Below are 20,818 nucleotides of genomic sequence, written 5' to 3' on the forward strand. Positions count from 1 at the left end.
ATTTTTTTTTAGAAAATCTTGATACAGAGGCTAAACAATTGTTAAGAAAATTTTGTAATAAATGGAAAAACAAATCTATTTATCAGTTGATTCTGCTAGATCGGAGCAACAAGATTCAGGATGTCGTGTATTTTTCTTTACAGGTAATAAAGTGTTGGTGATGACTAGGTTTAGAATTAAAAGTCAAAACAAAATAATAATAGCATGATTAAAACCAAGGGTCTAGGAAATATTCCGGAATTTTTTTCAAAATTATTTATGATTTTCACAATCGGGCAATAGTTTTTTAAATTTAATATTTTTTGTTCTACTAAGTTATTTTCTCCAGAACAAATAGATTTCATATTTTTTTAATGTAATCTCGGGATGGGTGGTACAACTTGGTATTCTGCCCGTGTATGTGTTCGTCTTGAGCATTTTCAACAGTAATATTATACTTGTTGTGTATTTTTTTATAAAGGTTCACTTGTATAACCAACACGTGATTGCCAATTTAAACAATGCCAATCAAGGTGCAGTCATGTTATCAAAAATCATGACAACCACGAACGTAAGCGATTTCTTGGGCAGCAAAATGTGTTATTCATATAAAATTCCGTTCAAGTTGGATCACATACAGACCATAAACAGACATACATTTGACATTGAGTCGTAAGTATTAACTTCTTGTGCCAGTCATGAAGCCATTATTTTTATGTACATCTCAAGGATTTAAAAAAAAAACAAAATCGACTCATTGTAAAACTAAACATTTTACTTAGGTTATGTTTTTTTATTGCACCTTAAGTCCAAACCTATGGATACGTATGTTTGACAGAAGATAAATTATAATTTATAATACCCCACTAAATAAACATAGCTTATGTGCGGTGGAGGCGGTCAACGTTTACCAGTAATAGTCAAAGAATTTGTTTAAAAATATTCAACTTACATAGGACACCATTGAAATTGAGTTGCCTATTGCTTGTATACATTGTAGTTTTAGTGGACAAAAGCTATAAGCGTATAAAAATTATAGTAACAGGGAAAATAACTTTATATAATAAATGCCTTTAAAACAGAGTACTTAGGTTTGGAGTTTAATAATAAAGACATTTTTTAGTATATTTATAATACAAATATTGTTTATGTATTCTGGAAAAGTAATACCTGTGTAATACTTGGAGAGTAAGTAGTAAATCGAGTAGATAAATTAAAGTATTTTGGATGAGTTGTACAAAATAATGACGAAATGAAATAAATATATGACAATTAAAGAAAGTGTGGTAGGTTGAGTAAAAAAAAGGTAACAGTGACGAACTAAAATATAAGATAGATGTATGTAATTGGGTGTGATGTGAGTAAAGCTAGCTGTTAAAGATATGACACGTCGTGGTGTTGAATGGAAGTTGTAAACTAGGATGACAGGCTTTAAATACCCGGGAAAAGAGAATTTGTTAAAGAAGTAGGTTTGTCTAGTTAACTCTTTACCTGGAGCTGTCATATTATTTAATTAAGGCTACTTAAAAAAAACTCTTTACTTGTTAAATATTGTCAGCATGATACTTTTGTTTTTTTATTTCAGTGAAAACAGCATAGACGACAGCAACTGGGACAGTCCTCTTAACCGGATACCGGAATCCCGAACGGCTTATAGGATTTTGAAATTCTCGTACGCTGTTCGAGGTAATTTGTCACCAACAATAGCGATTAGCTTGTATTGATCATTTATCTATGTTTTAATCGTTCAGACCAAGGAGTACAAGTTGACGTTAGCCGACCTATAAGTTCCAACAACCATCACGGTCTCGAAAACCGTTCAGATGTTAGTGTTAACATGCGCATGCAAGTTAGTACGACATGACGGTCTTATATCATATTATTAGTTGGACCAGCTATGTCGCTTTTTAAAAATAATAACGAAGAGCACATCTGATGGTTTGTTGCGCTTCAACAGTAATAACGATTTGGGAGTCAAAGCTATAATGCATAACTAAAACTATCAAGATTTACACGTGGTATGAGTTAAGCAACATTTTTTTTTTTAGAATCACAGGTCATTCAAAGAAGAGAAACCCACACAAATGGTAACGGTTGACAACCGTCAGACATCTAAGAACCACAAAGAATTCCAAGCAGCCGTGAACGTGGACAAACCAAAATCCAACAAGTAATTTAAATGTTAATTGTTATTCATGAATATAATTATTAAGCTACATGCACTAGACACATAACATAATATACATGTTACCATACAACCAATCAATAATTAATGCAAATATGTTAATATTCGCAACTACTTTAAATGCTGCCTAATCATTGTTTTAATGCTACCCTCTAGATCAGTTTTTGGTTGTAACACATTTATACCTACCTAAAAATTTGTTGAAGTTTGTTTAGGTTTTTTTTTAAGTATTTATAAATTTAAATGTACTTTAATTTACAAATTGGCTTTATAAACGTTTTGGAAGCATTTCATCATGGGGGATTCAGAGCGGAGGAGGGAGTCTATGGAGAGATAAGCGAACGACGGGACATAGTAGCAACGCCAATTTGTAAATATAATTCGTAACTGTAAACCCTATAACCATATACAGCTCATATTTAAAACATCTACTACTAAGTATACCCAAACATATGTCTTGTCTCGCAAGAGTATTCTCGACACATAGTAATCCTTTTTATCTTAAAAATACAGTTCACATGCTTCATTGATATATTGTTTGTCCTTATTGTTTATATAATTAATAAAGCTTTACAACATGAGTTAACCTCCAAAAAGAAGCTATTATATAAATTATAAGTTATTAAATCTGGTCGGAGGCCGGATCAAGTGAAAAGGCTCAGAATTAATTGGAGCTAAAGTACATATATAAATTATCTAGACAGTAAATGTGTTTATTATAATTTCTTTACTTGGATTTTTGAGGGGTTCCTTGAAATGTTAATACTAATTTTTTTGGAAAGAATGTTTTTTGTACTGACTACTGAACATGTTAACTTATTGATTGGGAACATGTATAATATTGTAACGAAAATATTTCTAAAACAAACAAATAATATTATAAACTGACTACTATTTTAAAATAATGTATCCAACTGACAGTATTAAATTTCATAAATATATCGTGCTTAGAATCGCGTTTTTAGTTTTTTTTTAAATACATTTATCTACAGAAGTATTTTATTAAAGATTTTTGAAAATACTCCAGATAACATAGAGCCATAAACGTTTTATATGTTCAATCTAATTTCCAGACCTAAGTGCATAAATACAGCTATACAAATTAATAATAAAACAAAAAGCTTCCTCTATTAGAGGAAAGGGTTAATATAATTTTCACACAAATTTTAATCTAATTTATACTTTTTCAAAAATTACAAAAGTGATGTAATACGTTAACAAATCAAAAAAAAAATATTATAAACCTTTTCCCCTAAAAAGGGTGGAAACTCTTTTATTCGTTTTTTAAGTGTAGTTTTTAAGCTTAAGGTCTGAAAATAAGACAGAAGGTAAATTTAACGCAAGACTATAACATGAACAATTTTCTTTAAAATTATAAGCCAACATTTTTTTAATTAAGAAAAACCAATAAAAAAAGTGAAAATTATAATGACCATTGTAATTTTTTAGATTTCTATAAGTGAGTGAATCAAAAAAGTTTAAAAAGTTGTTTACTTTAATTAGGTCACCGGACAAGGCAAATCCCATGTTAGAACTTCAGTACAGAGGAAAACAATATCATGCTGATAAAAACGAAGACCAAGATGCGCCTTATAATTTTCAGGTCCGTGTTAAAATAATATTAACTAAAATAACAATCATTATATTTTGTTTTATACATTTTTACAATGTATGTTTTTTTGTGTACTTAAAAAACAAAGATGCTAAATTCTATATGGTAATAATTGAGTACATATTTAAGGCAATATTTATCAAATAAAAAAATTTTAAATTATGCGCCCAACAATATATAACGTCAGGCATTGTTCGTACGCAACTATGTACCTATTTTGCATACGCTGTACGCCTTATAAACGCTATAGATTAACAGTTTTTCACAATGTATAGTTATCTCATTTTACTAGTTCAATATGTCTAAATTATTTTATTTTAGCTAATAATACTCATACATTTATATTTTAGATCAAACAAAGATTAATTTTTATAATGAGGTTATTTTTGTTTATGTGTGCATGTGTTAAGGCTATATTGAAGAAAACCAACTACAAAAGACCATCTTTGGACCGTGGACAACTGGAGTACTCGTCAACTGCGGTGGTTGATATCGAATCTGCGAAATACAAAGAAAAATCAGAAATCTGTTTGTCACATACTAAAAAAATGAAAAATGAGATCAATCAGAGAGTGGCGGCTGGAAAATCGATCAAAGCCGAACTAGTACCCGGCGTAATGGTCGAAGGATCATCTTATGATCTTTAAACTTATTCTCTACACATTCGTCATAAATATTATACTTTGATATCACACATCTAATTATCAGTATTGTAATTAAATAGTTCTATACCACATCTAGTTGCACACAAATACAATTTATACATTATGTATGCAACATAATATATTATATTATAATTTCTTTAAAAATATACTGCAAATTAGTGATGTTATACACAGCATATTGTTAATAATAAAATCAACTGGAAACAACATACTTGCTCTTGATTTAGTTTCGTTTTGCATAAAAATAAGTACTATCCAGTACAATTGCTAGTCTATAGACAATTGTGTCAATAAAACACAAAAATCTAAATTAAAATACATTATTGTAAAAAACCACATCTAAGATATAGCCATTTATAGGGATAAATACATATTAAAAGTACTTAGTGGTTATTAATATCTTAAAATCATGTTTTATTAAAACGTGTGAACAAATTTATCTTTTTGATATAAATATATTCAGTTTTCTCGAATCCATTTATTAATACCAATGAGTTAAAATCCCTTAGCTGACGTCATGTGGGTATTTCGTTTAACGTTCACATGATAACATTAATATGATTCATAATGTGTCCCCATTACATATTAGATATGCATGTCTGAAAATTGTCGTTTGAATTTTTTTATTTTTCATTAAAAATTTTATTAGCTAAACATTTAAAAGTCTGAAAATTCATATGTTGGATAGTTTTTTAATTTTAAGTATTTACATTTAGTTTAGCACGTTTCCGTTTTTAATGTATACTTACATATATTATAGTTTGTTGTTTTAGTGTATTATGTAATATTCTAATGGTATTATTGTGTCATTATTAATAAATGTGAAGTAAATTAATGGTCTTTTAATAATTACAAATTGTTTGTTAGTCATTGTTATGTTAGGGTCATTATGAGCAGGTATAAGAACAATATGCTTACTATAGCACGGCTGTTTATTGACTGACTGATAGTTCCAACGGGGCAATCACAATCAGAGTTGTGCAAATTCTTATTCGAATAATTATTCGAATAAAAATTTATTCGAATAAAACGTTATTCGAATAATTTTTTTACAAATTATTCGAATAAAACGTTATTCGAATAATTTTTCTACAAATTATTCGAATAAATTTTTATTCGGCAATTTTTTTTTCAAAATTATTCGAATAAAGGTTATTCGAATAATTTTTTCACTTATTAACTAATTTTAACTTATTATACAATACCTATCTATATTATATAAACTATTTCTTAAATTGTCCTTGGTTAATTATACCACATTAATGTAATAATATCGTCGTTTATATAAAAAAATTTCTACTGAGTATTCTATTTTTTCTTTTCATATTTGATAAGTAATTCCAATGTGCCTAACACAAAACTCAATTTGTGAAATCTGTAAATAAAATTAAAATACGTATAAAACACTTCACACTAAGTTTTCAAACCTTTGAAAAAGACATAGGTTAATTTTATTTTTTGTAGTTAATTTGTTTTTATTGAATTTAGATGGTGATAAGAAAATTTTAAATTAAATTTAAGATCTATCCTAGTGTTTATAAATAGTGCATAACATGTAATATATAATGTATATTAAAAAAATTATTATTAAAAAACATCACTTACAAATTATTCGAATAATGGTGTACAGTTATTCGAATAATTTTATATATGATTATTCGAATAATGTTAGTCGAATAAAACGTTATTCGAATAATTTTAAATATGATTATTCGAATAATTTTTTTATTCGAATAAAAAATTGTTATCTAGATAAAGACATTATTCGTGTAAAATTTATTCGAATAAAAAGTTATTCGAAAATTTTTTTTCAAAATTATTCGAATAATTTTTTATTCGAATAATTTCAAACATATTTTATTTAAATAAATTTTTATTCGAATAAAAGTGTATTCAAATAACTATTTTTGAAATTATTCGAATAAAAGTTTATTCGAATAATTATTTTTGAAATTATTCGAATAAAAGTTTATTCGAATAAATTTACTCGAATAATGTGTTTATCTAGATAATTATTTAGATAACGTTTTATTCGAATGATGCACAACTCTGATCACAATATACATTTATATAAATAGTTTATAAATATCTACGATAACAATACATCTCTCTTCTTTACAAATAATAATTCATATACATAATTCCATAACATAATAATAATATAAAACATTGAAAATAATAATTTATACTTCATATTTTAAAAGCATAATAATAATAATATAAAACGTTGACAATAAGAACTTCTACAACATATTCTAATAACATAATAATTATAATATAAAACATTAACAATAAATTATTAAATGTGTCTAATATGAAACGAGTTTCTTCTATATATAACACCACTGATCTCAACCAAATACGCCCTAGGTGCTCTTAGTTTTTTAATTATTTTACCTTTAATCCAAATTGATTTTTTTATGCCTTCAACTAAAACTAACTCTCCCTCTCTGAAGTGTTTTCTAACTTTTGCATTCATATCATAATACTTTTTACTCCTTTCTTGATTTCTTTTATTTTCCTCGCTTATATTTATAATTTTTGGCAGAATTTAATATTTTTTATTGGTAGTTTAGTGTTTAAAATTGTTGACATGGCAAGTTGTGCCGGCGAGCTATTTAAACTTGTTATAATTGAATTTCTATAATTTAATAGATATAATCGTATATCTTTTTTTTCTAAAGTACATTTTTTTAGCTATACCAACAAATTTTTCCGCTAAGCCATTACTCTTTGGATAATAAGGACTTGATGTGGATATTGTAAAATTTAATTTATTAGCAAATTAGCATCTAACGCTATCTGCCAAAACCCATCTTTTAAATCTATAACAGTGAAATATTTTTTTCCTTTTAGTTTAGGTATTATTTCTTTTAGAGTTGGAATTGGATATTTAACTATTTTGAGTGATTTATTCAGATCCTGGGGATCCAAACATATACGCAATTTTTTATTTGGCTTTTCTATTATTACTATATTAGATAACCAGTCGACTGGTTCATTAACCAATTCTATTACATTAATTTGTTCTAAGTGTTCTAATGTCTCTTTTAATTTGTTTCTTATTGATAGTGGCACTCGTCTAGCTGTATTTATTATTGGACTTATTTTATCTTTTAGAATCAACTTACATTTTTCAGGGAATAAACCTAACCCCGAGAATATATCTTTATTCTTTTCCATAAATTTATTTTCTTTGTTTATTAATGTTATTCTTTTAACCAATTCTAATTTTTCACACATTTCTGACCCTAAAATAGTCTCAATTTTCTTTTCTTTTTCATCGTGAGATATTATATCATTAACAGCTATAAAATTTCCTTTTACTGTTTTTCCATTCTTAATCTGACACTCTACCCATACTGTTCCCAATGGTTTTATTAAAAAACCTCCAAACGTTTCTATTTTAATATTACATTTGTTTATTATAGGCTTTGGATTTAATTTGTTATACATATTATACGGTAATATGCTTACCTCCGCACCTGTGTCCAACCTCACTTCAACATTAAGATTATTAATTTTTATTACTTGTAACCACTTTTTGTCATCGGTTTTATTTTTTACCCTGTCTTTATTAATACTATTTACAGTTAAGTACTCTTCTTCACTTCTCATTTCTTGTACTTTATCTAAATTTTCTGTTTCTATTAAATCCATTACTCTCACATTACCCTTTTTATTTTTACACCCTACTGAAAAATGATTCATTTTTGAGCACTTATTGCACTTTTTACCATAAGCAGGACAATTTTTTGGCCCATGTTCACGATTACATTTTTTACATAAATATTTGACATTGCTTTTATTTTTATAATTTATATTACTATTAAAGTTTACATAATCTCTATTATTTCTACTAAATTGTTTACCTTTACCGTTGTTTTGTTGCCATTGATAGTTTGATTTCACCCTGTATACTGACATGTTTCCATTGGCTGTTACTGTTGTTGTTTCAATTTCTTGTCTGCTTTTTTCCGATAACTCGATAGATTGACAAAATTGAACAGTTTTCTCCAAATCCATATTATTCTCCAAAAGTTTTTGTTGTGTTTCTTTGTTTTGTATTCCCAAAACTATTTGAGTGCACATTAATTGATTCTCTGCATCTTTAAACTCGCAATTTTTTACCAGTTACTTGAGATCCGTGTAAAATTTGTCAAATGGTTCCGCTGTGACTTGTTTCCGTTGGAAGAATCTGAATTGTGACATAACCAAATTCCTTTTTGGTATGCACCAGGATTTTAGAGCATCCAATATCGCACTTACTGTTTGTTCTTCTATGGAGTCTTTTATTTGGAAGTAAATCTTCCTAGCTTCAGCTCCCATTATATTTTAAAGTCTGGCAACTTGGATTTCTTTCGATTTTTTGTACGTTTCATTGGCCGTGAAGTAAATGTCGACTTCTTAACGAAACAATTCAAAGTTTGATTCGATATTACCGTTTAGATTTGGTTTTTCCGGTTTTTCGTACTCTGCCATTTTATTTTAATTTTATATAGTGTTTTAATTACGCACTACACACAATACCGTCTGCGCCATGTTATGTTAGGGTCATTTTAAGCAGGTATAAGAACAATATACTTACTATAGCACGGACGTTTATTGACCGACTGATAGTCCCAACGGGGCAATCACAATATACATATTATATAAATAGTTTATAAATATCTACGATAACAATACAGTCATTTACACATCTACCAAACTTAAATGGTTATTATTTAAAATTATAATAGATATAAATATATTAGCATAAACATTTACCATATAATCTTAAAACCAGAATAAAATGTCTGGTCTACCGCTTAAACGCTGGGGGAAATGTTCGTTTACCGTTTGTTGTTTATAATAAAGGAAAATTGTTAACTATTATTGCGAGTTGTGTAATAAAAAAAAAAGCTTACCTTTCCACAGTCTCGAAATAGTACAAACTTTTCGGTCTCTCTCTGTCTTCTGTAAAAGCTTCGTCATTGCTTTTTAATAAAAAGTGATCGTCTGAGGAAGATGAAGATGACGTTGAGTCAAAAAATTCCAAATCTATCACATAAGGCTACATTTTAAATCGCATAAAATAATAATATGTTAGATGTTTCCTATTTGCTCTGCTGAACCACGTCATTGACTTTGCATATGTCAAAAAGTTTACTACACTAAGTTGGAACAAAGCAATTATAATGAAGAAATTTTACGTTTTTGGCCACTCCAAATTGATTTACAAAAATCTACAACAGTAAAAATGTTTTGAATTTTAATAGTGATCCATTCATATTCATAATTGTAAATTCACTGTTTACTACTACTATACTTATTATACTGGAAGTTCGATAACATTTTTATTTAACAATAGTATAACATTTCGAAATAGGTATGATAATTTTTTGGAGCACAACCAATTTATGAAACTTAAAAAGTAATACATAAGTCGCACTAGCTTTTTAAACTAATAATAATTGGTGATCAGATTAAAATATTTAAACTTAAAACAAACATTTCTCAATTTATAAGTTTTATATCTACATTAATCTAAGAATATTAAACTTCTATATCCGCAGTGTAGTCTGAATATTGTATTATACGGGTAGCGTTTAATGTCGAATCGAATATGAACCCAAGAGCCGTGTAAGTTGATTCTATGTAATCGTTTACTTTTTTTGTAAATTCTTCTGTGTAATCATTAGTGTCTATTAGGTCCACGGCCTCAAAAATATATTTTGGCCTGCAAAATGATGTATAGAAATTCTGCAAGTATTTTATGAGGTTAACCAAATCTGTCGATTTCGATTGCCAGTATCCGAAAGGTTTTACAAATTTAAACCACACATTCTGTAATTTAAAAAATGTTTTATCATAGTAAGCCTTGTAATCTACTAATATATTATAAATGTCCTGGTGATATTTTATTTCCGGTGAAAAATGGTATAAATACGACAGTGCACCTTTCATACGTAGCACTAACGGATCGCTCTCTTTGATTTTAATGCAGAATTTGTCCCAACAGCGAATTGAATCAGAACGATTATTGATTCCATTGCAATAAGTCCACACATGTCTCACGAAGTCACAGCACTTCTTTAATACTAAAGCATACTTACAGCTTAGAGCTTGATGAGAATAATGAATTTTATCGTCGACATTTTCTTTGGTTACTATCATTCCATTGGTACTAGTCTCAATTATTTTTTCAACTCTTATGCTGTATTTATTTAATGGGACGATTTCTAATGGCCGCAGTGCTGCCCATCCGTGACAGTCTAGGAGCATATTCATTTCGTTAATCGTTTGTATCTTTTCTGGGTCGTATATTATTTGAGTAGTAAACGATATCACATCGTATTTAAAACCAGATAATTTGTCAAATGACACTATAAACTCTTTCATAATATTATATACTTTTTTTTTAAGTTTAATCATTGCAACTTCAAAAGGGAGGTCTGATTCTGATGATATTGTGATATTAATCGTATCGTCAGAAGCGTCCTGTAATGTTTTACTGATTGGAACCAGGTAACAAAAATTCTCAAAGAATATGCTTAAGCGATGTTCAATTTTTAAAATGTTTCCTTCAATAGTCCGAATCGTATCAATAATATTTACGTTGTCGTAGTTTATGTTAGTTAAAGTTGTGTAGTAACTCTTGAAGTCTACTAAAATTTCAATCATTTCCATGTTGTACAGTATTTGTGGATCCAGTTGGTATAAACAAGAAAGTGCGCCTTGCATACGGAGTAGAATAGCATCGGTTTCTTCGACTATCTCTATGAAATCTTTCAAACATTCCAACATATCTGATGAATCATCCTTACTTTTGCAATAGGTCCCTATATTTCTCACGGTTTCGCAGTACGTCTTTAGCTCTTTAGCATATTTACAGCTCAATATCTGATGGGCTAGTCGAATTTTGAATTGCACATTTTCGTTGGTTACGATTTGTCCATTGGGACTTATTGCAAGCAAATCGTTTACATAAGAACGTTGTTCCATTTCAAACCATCGCTCTGTAATCTCCAAGTGACAATCGTTACCTAACATGGTCCATCCGGGATAGGTTAGAAGCTCGTTCAGCGGACCGACGGAATTTGTTATTATCGAATCTAACAACATTACGAGAATGTAAACCGATAAAAAATATAGATGTTCAACTTTCATGATTTTTAGTTTTTACTAAGGTTATTAAAATCTACCAAGTACTATTTTAAATCAAACTTAAAGAAATATTACTCTTGATACTACTAAAAGCCCGAAACTACAAACACTCTTAGGCCACATACTCATATATTCATATTTAAACCGTTATTACACAAATATAAATAGATTACAATATATCGACACACGTATTTCTGCCCGCTCGTTTATCTGTTTTAATATTTCTACTCGAGGTTATCAACATAAAAAATAACAATACTATTAAAATTGTTTACTAACGTTTAAAAGATTAAAACAGAAAATGATATGGCGTATCGAAACCTGAAATTTAGGCAACACATAGTGTAGGCTTTGCCCTCATTCTACATTAATAATAGTATAGTTTGACGCTTATGATTTACAATGTAGAATTGGTAAATATTTTTTCCCGAATTTTGGTATATTTGTACAGATGATAGAAACTTTAGTTTTCAAAATCAACACAAAGAATTCATATGCGTTAGCTGTATGTTTGTGCGGTATTTGTTTGATGTTTTTTTGTAGAAATATTACTCATGGCAACATTATTGCATCTTAAAGCACTATTATCAAAGCAATAGTATACAATTTAACTGTAAACTGCTATCCCAAAAAAAACACTTCAACTCAGTGTAAAGGGTCATCAAGTAAAAAAAAAAAAGTGATTTAACATAAGCTGTAAAACACGTAAAATAATATAGGACCTAAGTAAATACTCTAATTGATTATATTTATTATACATCGTTATCAATAAATATAATCAGTCTAATTATTAATCCAGTCATGAAAAAAACGAAATTTAGTTTACTTGGCCGGAAGTCTTTTTTGCTATTGTTTCCCATCATATTCGTATTATAACAAATGCTATAATTACTAGGTCAGAAGTCGGAAAACAGACTTAGACGTTTGGCCAAGTACACTAAATTTCGATTTTTTTATGACTGGTTTAATTTGTAGACAGCTTCTACTATATATAGTACATCTATTATATATCTACTATATATCTATTACATTATGGTATTTACTTAGTTCTTATATTATTTCACGTATTTTAAGACTTATGTTGAAACGCTCCTTTAAGATTCTATGCGGAACTGAGAAGGTATTAGATTTACAAAGGTAGTATTTTTTTTCATCTGTAATCAACATACATTTTTTTCTTTGGACCGATTTACTCGAGTAGGAACTTTATAGATTCGAAATTATATGCAATTGGTACTTGAGTTGGTCAGAAGTATAAAAAAAAATGCTCATATTCTCAAAACTGGAAAATATATCCGACTAATTTTTCAAACGTCAACTTTGATTTGCTATATCTTCTAATTAAGCATGCCTTTATCTACAAATCGCCTCAAATCCAAATTTCCACAACCCCCCGCCCTCTGAGAGACGGTTAGATGTTGTTTGGTTTTAATTTTATTTTTTAGGCGCAATTTTAGAATTTAAGACCAGAAAATTAGTCTAACATATATTTATAGTATGTGTAAAAAAAATGTGTAGTCAACATTTTTTTTGATTAAAGAAAAACACAAATAATCTTAAAATTTGTATTTTGAAGGCTATTTTGGGTTTAAGAACTTACATTTTTTTTAAAAGACTATTATATTAGTACTATATATGACTATAAAAAATTAAAAATAATTTCGACCAAATTTTTTTTTTTTTGTAAATATAGGTGATAATTTGATTGTAAACAACTGAATATGTACTTAAACAATTGGTACTCTAATCATTATGCAAGCAACACCGGACACTCACTTTTTTAGTAGATAGATCGTTTTTTATCTGAAAAATAGCTAGACTAACTGATTTCCTCACCCCCTTTAGAATCTGTGACTACCCGGCAGCCTACCAGCTACTAAAATAACACTACGCTTATTAATAATAATCAGTACTTAAGACACATTGCCATAGTCCAACACCCTACCCGGCGTATCTGGGCAACCCCTCCTAATCAATGTGCACTGACCTCCACATACCGTGGACGGCGTAGCGGGCACCTCCAACGGAATCTGTGATCACCACAAAAACACTATAGCAAAACCCCAATCCTTAGCTGGAGAAGTTAGATATTTGAACTGCTACTACTATTACCCACTTCACTCCCGAAATGCTTAGCAGAAAGAGGCCGTGGGTGCACCTCACGTAGCCATGTACAGTACTCGGGATGTGTGATCTACCCAGTGACGGATTTGTATTTTAAAACTAGTATATATTATTTTGATGCATTTGTTTTTGTCATTGTAGAAATTTAAGATAAAATATCACAAAACAAAATGTCTTATAATAATATTTATCAAATGAATATTCAAAATATTTATGATATTTTTGGAGCACAATCTACTGATGAAATTTAAAAAGTAACATTTAAGTTTTATTAGCTTTTTACATTAATATTATATTAATAATCAGTTTAAATATTTTATTTAAAAATTTTTTTTTTCAATTTATAAATTATACAACTACACTAATCAAAGAAAATTAAAATTTCATACTTGCAATGTAGTCTGAGTATTGTATTATACGGGTAGTGTTTAATGTTGAATCGAATATGAACCCAAGATCCGTGTAAGTTGATTGTACGTAAAGGTTTATAATTTTTATAAAATCTTCTCCCATACGATTTACTGTGTAGTCGTTAGTGTTTATTGAATCCTCCTTCTTAAAAATATATTTTGGCTCGCAAAATGATCTATAGAATTTGTACAAGCGTTCTTTGATGTTATCCAAATCTGTCGTTTCTGATGGCCAGTATCCCAAAAAATTTGATAATTGAATCGCTTCATTCTGTCTTTTAAAAATTTCTACGTCGTAGTAAGACTTGTAATCTTCTATAATTTTGTAAACAACTTGATGATACTCTATTTGTGGCGATAAACCGTATAAATACGACAGTGCACCTATCATACGCCGAACTAACCAATCGCTCTCTTTAATATTAATGCAGAATTTGTTCCAGCAGTCATTTGAAACTGAAAAGTCATTGATTCTTTTACAATGAAACCACACATGTCTCACGAAATCACAACACTTCTTCAATACTATAGCATACTTACAGCTTAAAGCTTGATGAGCATATTGAATTTTATCTTTTAGATTTTCTCTGGTTACTATCATTCCATAAGGACTAGTCTCAAGTATTTTTTCAACTTCTATATAGTGATAATATGGTAGGACGACTTGCAATGGACACAATGCTAACCATCCGGGACACTTAAGGAGCATGTTCATTTGGGTTACCATTTGTGTCGTGACTGGGTCGTATATTATTTGAGTAGTAAACGATTTCACATCATATTTAAAGCCGGATAATTTTTCAAATGACTCTATAAACTCTTTCTTAATTGCACATACTTTTTTATTAAGTTTTATCATTACATCATTAAAATGCGTATCTGAATTAATAGGCGGTTCTGCTGAGACTATGATATTATTTAGAGCATCAGAAGTGTCGTGAATTGTTTCACTGATTGGAACTTGGTAACAAAAATTCTCAAAGAATATGCTTAAGCGGTGTTCAATTTTTAAAACGTTTCCTTCAATAGCCCGAATTGTATCAATAATACTTACGTTGTCGTAGTTTATGTTAGTTAAAGTTGTGTAGTAACTCTTGAAGTCTACTAAAATTTCAGTAATTTCCTTGTTGAACAGTATTTGTGAATCCAATTGGTAAAAACAAGAAAGTGCGCCTTGCATACGAAGTAGTATTACATCGGTTTCTTCGACTATCTCTATGAAATCATCTAAACATGATTTCATATGTAATGAATTATCCGTACTTTTGCAAAAGGTCCCTATATTTCTCACGGTTTTGCAGTACTTGTTTAGCTCTTTAGCATACATACAGCTCGTAAACTGATGAGCTAAGCGAATTTTGAATTTCACATTTTCGTTGGTTACGACTTGTCCGTTGGGACTTATTGCAAGTAAATCGTTTACACTAAAATGTTGTTCCGTTTCAAACCATCGCTGTGTGATCTCTAAACGATTAACGTTGCCTAACGCGATCCATCTGGGATAAGTTAGAAGCTCGTTCATCAGACTGACGGGATTTGTTGTTATTGAATTTAACAATATGACGAGAATGTAATAAACTAATGACAAAAACAAATGTCCAGCTTTCATGTTTTTTTAAAGTTTTTACTGTGGTTATTAAAATCTACCTAGTACCATTTTGAATAAAGAAATAATAAAAGCACGAAACGACAAACACTCTCTTATAACGTACAAATGTGTAAAATACTTCTTTACCTTTGAATCGTTGTTGTACATATTATATCAATAGATTACAATATATCGACACACGTATTTCCGTCCGCTCGTTCATCTGTTCTTATCATTTTTCGCATGGTTACCAACATGAAAAATAACAAGTCTGTTAAAATTATTCACTAACGTATAGTAGATTTTAATTGAAATTTGCATAGCGTATCGAAACCTTGTTTCAATTACTTGTTTGTAATATTATAGTTTGACATTTATGATTTACAATGTAAAATATTTTGTCCCGTATTGTGTCCCGTATTTTGTCCCGTATGTTCATATTTATTAACTGTATGGTTTTTGCGATATTTTTTGTATATAACATATGTTTCATGTCAACATTATTGGGACATCAATTTTAACAGAAGTAGGGCTCAAGCCCTTAACCATGCCGTCATTTTTAAGGGAGTGGACGTGGCCATACTGCCCACTGATATTCCGACTATGATAGCTAAGCAAAACCCAGAGCTGCGAATAAGCGAGGCTAAGGACAAGATTAGGCCGATATTCATAAAAGGAAAGAGGGACCCGGTCGTGGTCCACTGGGTGTGTGAGATAGACTATTTTGTATCGTTTTAGAACTGGGAGCCAAGTCTAAAGCATGTTCCATGCTAAAAATAATTAGTTTGGGAGCGTATTAGGAACATAAAACTTTGTGGAAAATTAAGATCACATGATATAAAAATTAAAAACATGATAAAAAATATTCAGTAATTAAACTCAAAGATATAAAAATGACTACCTTGTATATATATATATAAAATTGTTTAAATATTTTGGCCGAAAAATATCCACATATTATTACTGTTACATGATTTAACAACGTCGCACGAAAAATCGTTCGCAATCCTTTGATTTTTGGATATAAAATAGTTTTTCTTTGATCTTCTGATAATTGTACACAATCGTGTACCACTGGTATATTATACCATATATACAAAGTAAATACAGATTTCCACGGGTTCTTCAGCGAGTACCTAATCCTTGTTGTTTGCCGTCTTAGTCGAAAACGAAAAACGATTCCCTCGGCACGCGTGCATGTAAAGTCGGTCGAGTCAACAAGCCAAAATAAATTTAGATATCGCGTAAATTAAACTATGACAATTTTTTAGGCCTTTCGACATTTGTGTTTGTATGTGTATACTGTATGATACATACTGCGCAGTAATAAACGCGAGGACGTTTATTTTTCTTCTGGCTCGACGGCCTACGTTATTTTATTTCGTTTTTTTACCGTCTTTTTTGACAGCGATCCTAGGTAGTGTTTCATGGTTCCAAAAATATACGACCGAGCCAAGTAATTCGGGGTCGTAAAAAGTACGTCTTAACGATTGCGAAAAAAATGATAAACATCTTAACCCTTCACTGCATAATGTTCCATGTATGGAACAATTGTATTTATTGTTTATATCTGCTCATGCTATACATCTTTGCATGCACAATGTTCCGTAATGTTCCAAATTCTTTAATTAGCGTTTTCCATGAAACCAAAACTCAACAAAAAAATTATTAAAATTTTTTCAAGTAGTATTAAGTACATTTATAGCATATGGTTAAAAAAAAATCCATGCAGTGAAGGGTTAATGTACAAAATAGTAATTTGAAAACATCGTTACAATTGTTTCTTTTCCTGCGAACTGGTACCCCGTACGGTTTCAGACCGATTTCAATTTAGAAACGCCGTTTCCGTGACCCCCGTAATGTCCGTCCGTTCCGTAGACCGTTTTCTGACCTTTGCTGGGATTACTAAAAACTGAGTTCTATATTAATCCTTGACTGAAAAATGTCTTGGAAAAAAAGGCACTTAGGTACATAACTCACAATCACATAGATAATAACGGCGTAGTGTATTTCCGCTTACTCTAGGGTTCCGCAATAGAAAAAAAGATAAAGGGTGTCCCATAAAGTGCGCAACTTTTAAAAAATTAAGAAGAGTGCTTAAAAATTATAGGAATGATAAATAGGGTCAGGGAATTTGAAGATTAACCTGTAAAAAAGAACTCTATTTTTCGTTGGTCCGTTTATACTTGAATTCGGATCCATAATCTGGAATCAAAATCAAATAGGTTTGGTGAACCAATTCGGCGATTGTAAACTTCGCCCAAGGCACAGGTAAACACAAAATCATATATGTAAACTGCGCCCGAGTTTTTATCAAGTGTAATAAAGGTTACATGTAAACTGCGCCCGAGTTCTTATCAAGTGGAAAAAGGTGATATGTAAACTGCAATGAAAACTTTGTAATTTTTCATGTTCTTGTTTTGTTTTAGAACTTTAAAATTTAAAAGGTTCATTTAAATTATTTAATTTAATGAATGTTTCTATTTGAATTTCTTTTAACTTTTCTATATTCATAAAAATATTGGATGAGTTGTAAAAAAGAATTAAAGTGTGAATGGAATGACTCACATTGAGTCATAATGGAATCTAAGCATAGAGGGGACGGAGAGGTCACAGGTCTACACTTTATTAATAAAAGTGATAAAATCACTTTCAAATAAACCCTTTGATGTTAATTTGTAAATACTGCACCTCACTTTAACTCTTTCTTACTGTGCGAACCGGGTACGAACAGTTATAGGCCATAATAGGTAGGTGTTAACGGTAGGTATCATAATATTATGATACCTACCGCTTCGGTTCGATTAAACTTTATCTCTCACACCACACACGGGTCGACGTTACCAACCGACCGTTATTAGCGTATTTTCATTTCGGAAATCTGGTTGGCCAGATGGCCGAATGTGGCTAGATGCCGTTTAGTGCAGTTAGATTAATAATATAAATAATACGAAAAATAGTCTCGTAACGCTACACAGTAATGATAATGTAATTTCAGGTTTATTAAATTTTGTTAGAAAAAATATTTAAAACATACATACGAAATTTACGTATATTGCCAATATTAGATTGTAGTACAAATAAAATGCAAGACGGACAGCATTTTATTTGAAAGGAGTTTTTGATAAAATAAATATTTTAGCCAAAAAAGTTTTTAAGTTAATCTTTATTATACTTAAAAGTTCTGAAATTGGTAACCAACTTTAATAGTGATCGACTCATATTCTCGGGACATAATTTCAATTACACGGTTTATTACTTATTACAGTATTTTTAACAATATTTTTATTTAACGTATAAATTTCGAAATATTTATGATTTTTAGAGCACAACCAATTTATGAAACTTAAAAGTAATATAAAAGTTGTATTAGCGTTTCAAACTAACACTATATTGCTATGCAGTTAAAAATATTTTAATTTAAAACAAACGTTTTTCAATTTATAAATTGTACACCCACACTAATAAAAGAAAACTAAAATTCCATATCTGTAGTGAAGTCTGAATCCTGTATTATACGGGTAGTGTTTGATGTAAAATCGAATATGAACCCAAGAGTCGTGTAATATGATTTTATGTATTGGTTAATTTGTTTAAAAAAATCTTCTCCTATATTATTTACTGTGTAATCATTAGTGTCTATTGGCTCATCCTTCCGGAAAATATATAGTGGCTCGCAAAACGATTCATAAAATTTGTACAAGCGTTCTTTGATGTTATCCAAATCTGCCATTTCGGACATGTATCCCAAAGAATTTACTGTTTGAAGTGCTTCATTCTGTCCTTTAAAAATTTCTACGTCGTAGTAAAGCTTGTAATCTTCTATAATTTTGCAAATAACTTGGTGATACCTCATTTGTGGCGATAAACCGTATAAATACGACAGTGCACCTATCATACGCCGAACTAACCGATCACTCTTTTTGATTTTAATGCAGAAATTATACCAGCAGTAATTTGAAGCAGAAAGATCATTGATTCTTTTGCAAAAAGACCACACATGTCTTACGAAATCGCAGAACTTCTTCAATATTAAAGCATATTGACAGCTTAAAGCTTGATGAGCATATTGAATTTTATCTTCTACATTTTCTTTGGTTACTATCATTCCATCGGGACTAGTCTCAAGTATTTTTTTAATGGTTAAGGAGCTATCACACATCGTTGGTGTGACGATTTTCAATTTACACCATCCGGGACACTTTAGAAGCATGTTCATTTCGTTAACTTTTCTTATCTTGATTGGATCGTATATTATTTTAGTGATAAACGAATCCATATTGTATTTAAAGCCGGAAAATTGGTCAAATGACTCTATAAACTTTTTCATAATTATATATACATTCTTTTTTAGAATAATCATTACAGCTTCAAAAGCGGTGGTTGGTTTTGTGATATTAATCATATCGTCAGAAGTGTCCTGTAATCTTTTACTAATTGGAACAATGTAACAAAAGTTCTTAAAGAATATGCTTAAGCGATGTTCAATTTTTAAAATGTTTTCGTCTATAGCCCGAATCGTATCTATAATACTTACGTTGTCGTATTGTGTGTCTGTTAAAGTTGTGTAGTAACTTTTGAAGTCTATTAAGATTTCAGGTATGTCCTTGTTGTACGGTATTTGTAAATCCAATTGGCATAAGCAAGAAAGTGCACCTTGCATACGAAGTAGAATTGCATCGGTTTCTTCGACTATCTCTATATAGTCATCTAAACATGACTTCATATGTAATGAATTATCCGTACTTTTGCAATAGGTCCCTATATTTCTCACGGTTTCACAGTACTTCTGCAGCTCTTTAGCATACATACAACTCAATAACTGATAAGCTAAGCGAATTTTGAATTGCACATTTTCGTTGGTTACGATTTGTCCATTGGGACTTATTGCAAGCAAATCGTTTACATAAGAACGTTGTTCCATTTCCAACCATCGCTCTGTGATCTCCAAGTGATTATCGTTACCTAACTTGGTCCATCCGAGATGGGTTAGGAGCTCGTTCAGCGGACCGACGGAATTTGTTGCTATCGAATCTAACAACATGACGAGAGTGTAAACTGAAATAAAATATATACTCTCAGCTTTCATATTTCTTTATTTTTTACTGC

General features: G+C 30.0%; 1 protein-coding gene across 3 annotated transcripts in view; it reads left to right on the forward strand.

Annotated features, from left to right (window-relative positions):
* LOC126844566 (neither inactivation nor afterpotential protein C) overlaps positions 1 to 4,548 on the forward strand; it is a 28,548-nt gene extending 24,000 nt beyond the window's left edge. Inside the window, exons 22-28 of one of the 3 annotated variants that reach the window (XM_050582853.1) lie at positions 13 to 143; positions 461 to 651; positions 1,565 to 1,665; positions 1,731 to 1,828; positions 2,028 to 2,149; positions 3,668 to 3,767; positions 4,187 to 4,548. In XM_050582853.1, coding sequence (XP_050438810.1) covers positions 13 to 143; positions 461 to 651; positions 1,565 to 1,665; positions 1,731 to 1,828; positions 2,028 to 2,149; positions 3,668 to 3,767; positions 4,187 to 4,423 — 980 coding nt within the window. In that variant the 3' untranslated portion in view covers positions 4,424 to 4,548. Of the gene's footprint in view, positions 1 to 12; positions 144 to 460; positions 652 to 1,564; positions 1,666 to 1,730; positions 1,829 to 2,027; positions 2,150 to 3,667; positions 3,768 to 4,186 lie in introns of those variants that run through there. The other 2 variants (XM_050582854.1, XR_007686607.1) reach the window with 2 other exon arrangements.
* The last annotated feature ends 16,270 nt before the right edge of the window (positions 4,549 to 20,818 follow it).

Source organism: Adelges cooleyi, unplaced genomic scaffold (assembly GCF_023614345.1).
Source record: "Adelges cooleyi isolate 19-005CV unplaced genomic scaffold, UGA_ACOO_1.1 ACOO_flye_CR_arks_rails_tigmint_CR_PRNA_651, whole genome shotgun sequence".
Lineage (NCBI taxonomy): Eukaryota > Metazoa > Arthropoda > Insecta > Hemiptera > Adelgidae > Adelges > Adelges cooleyi.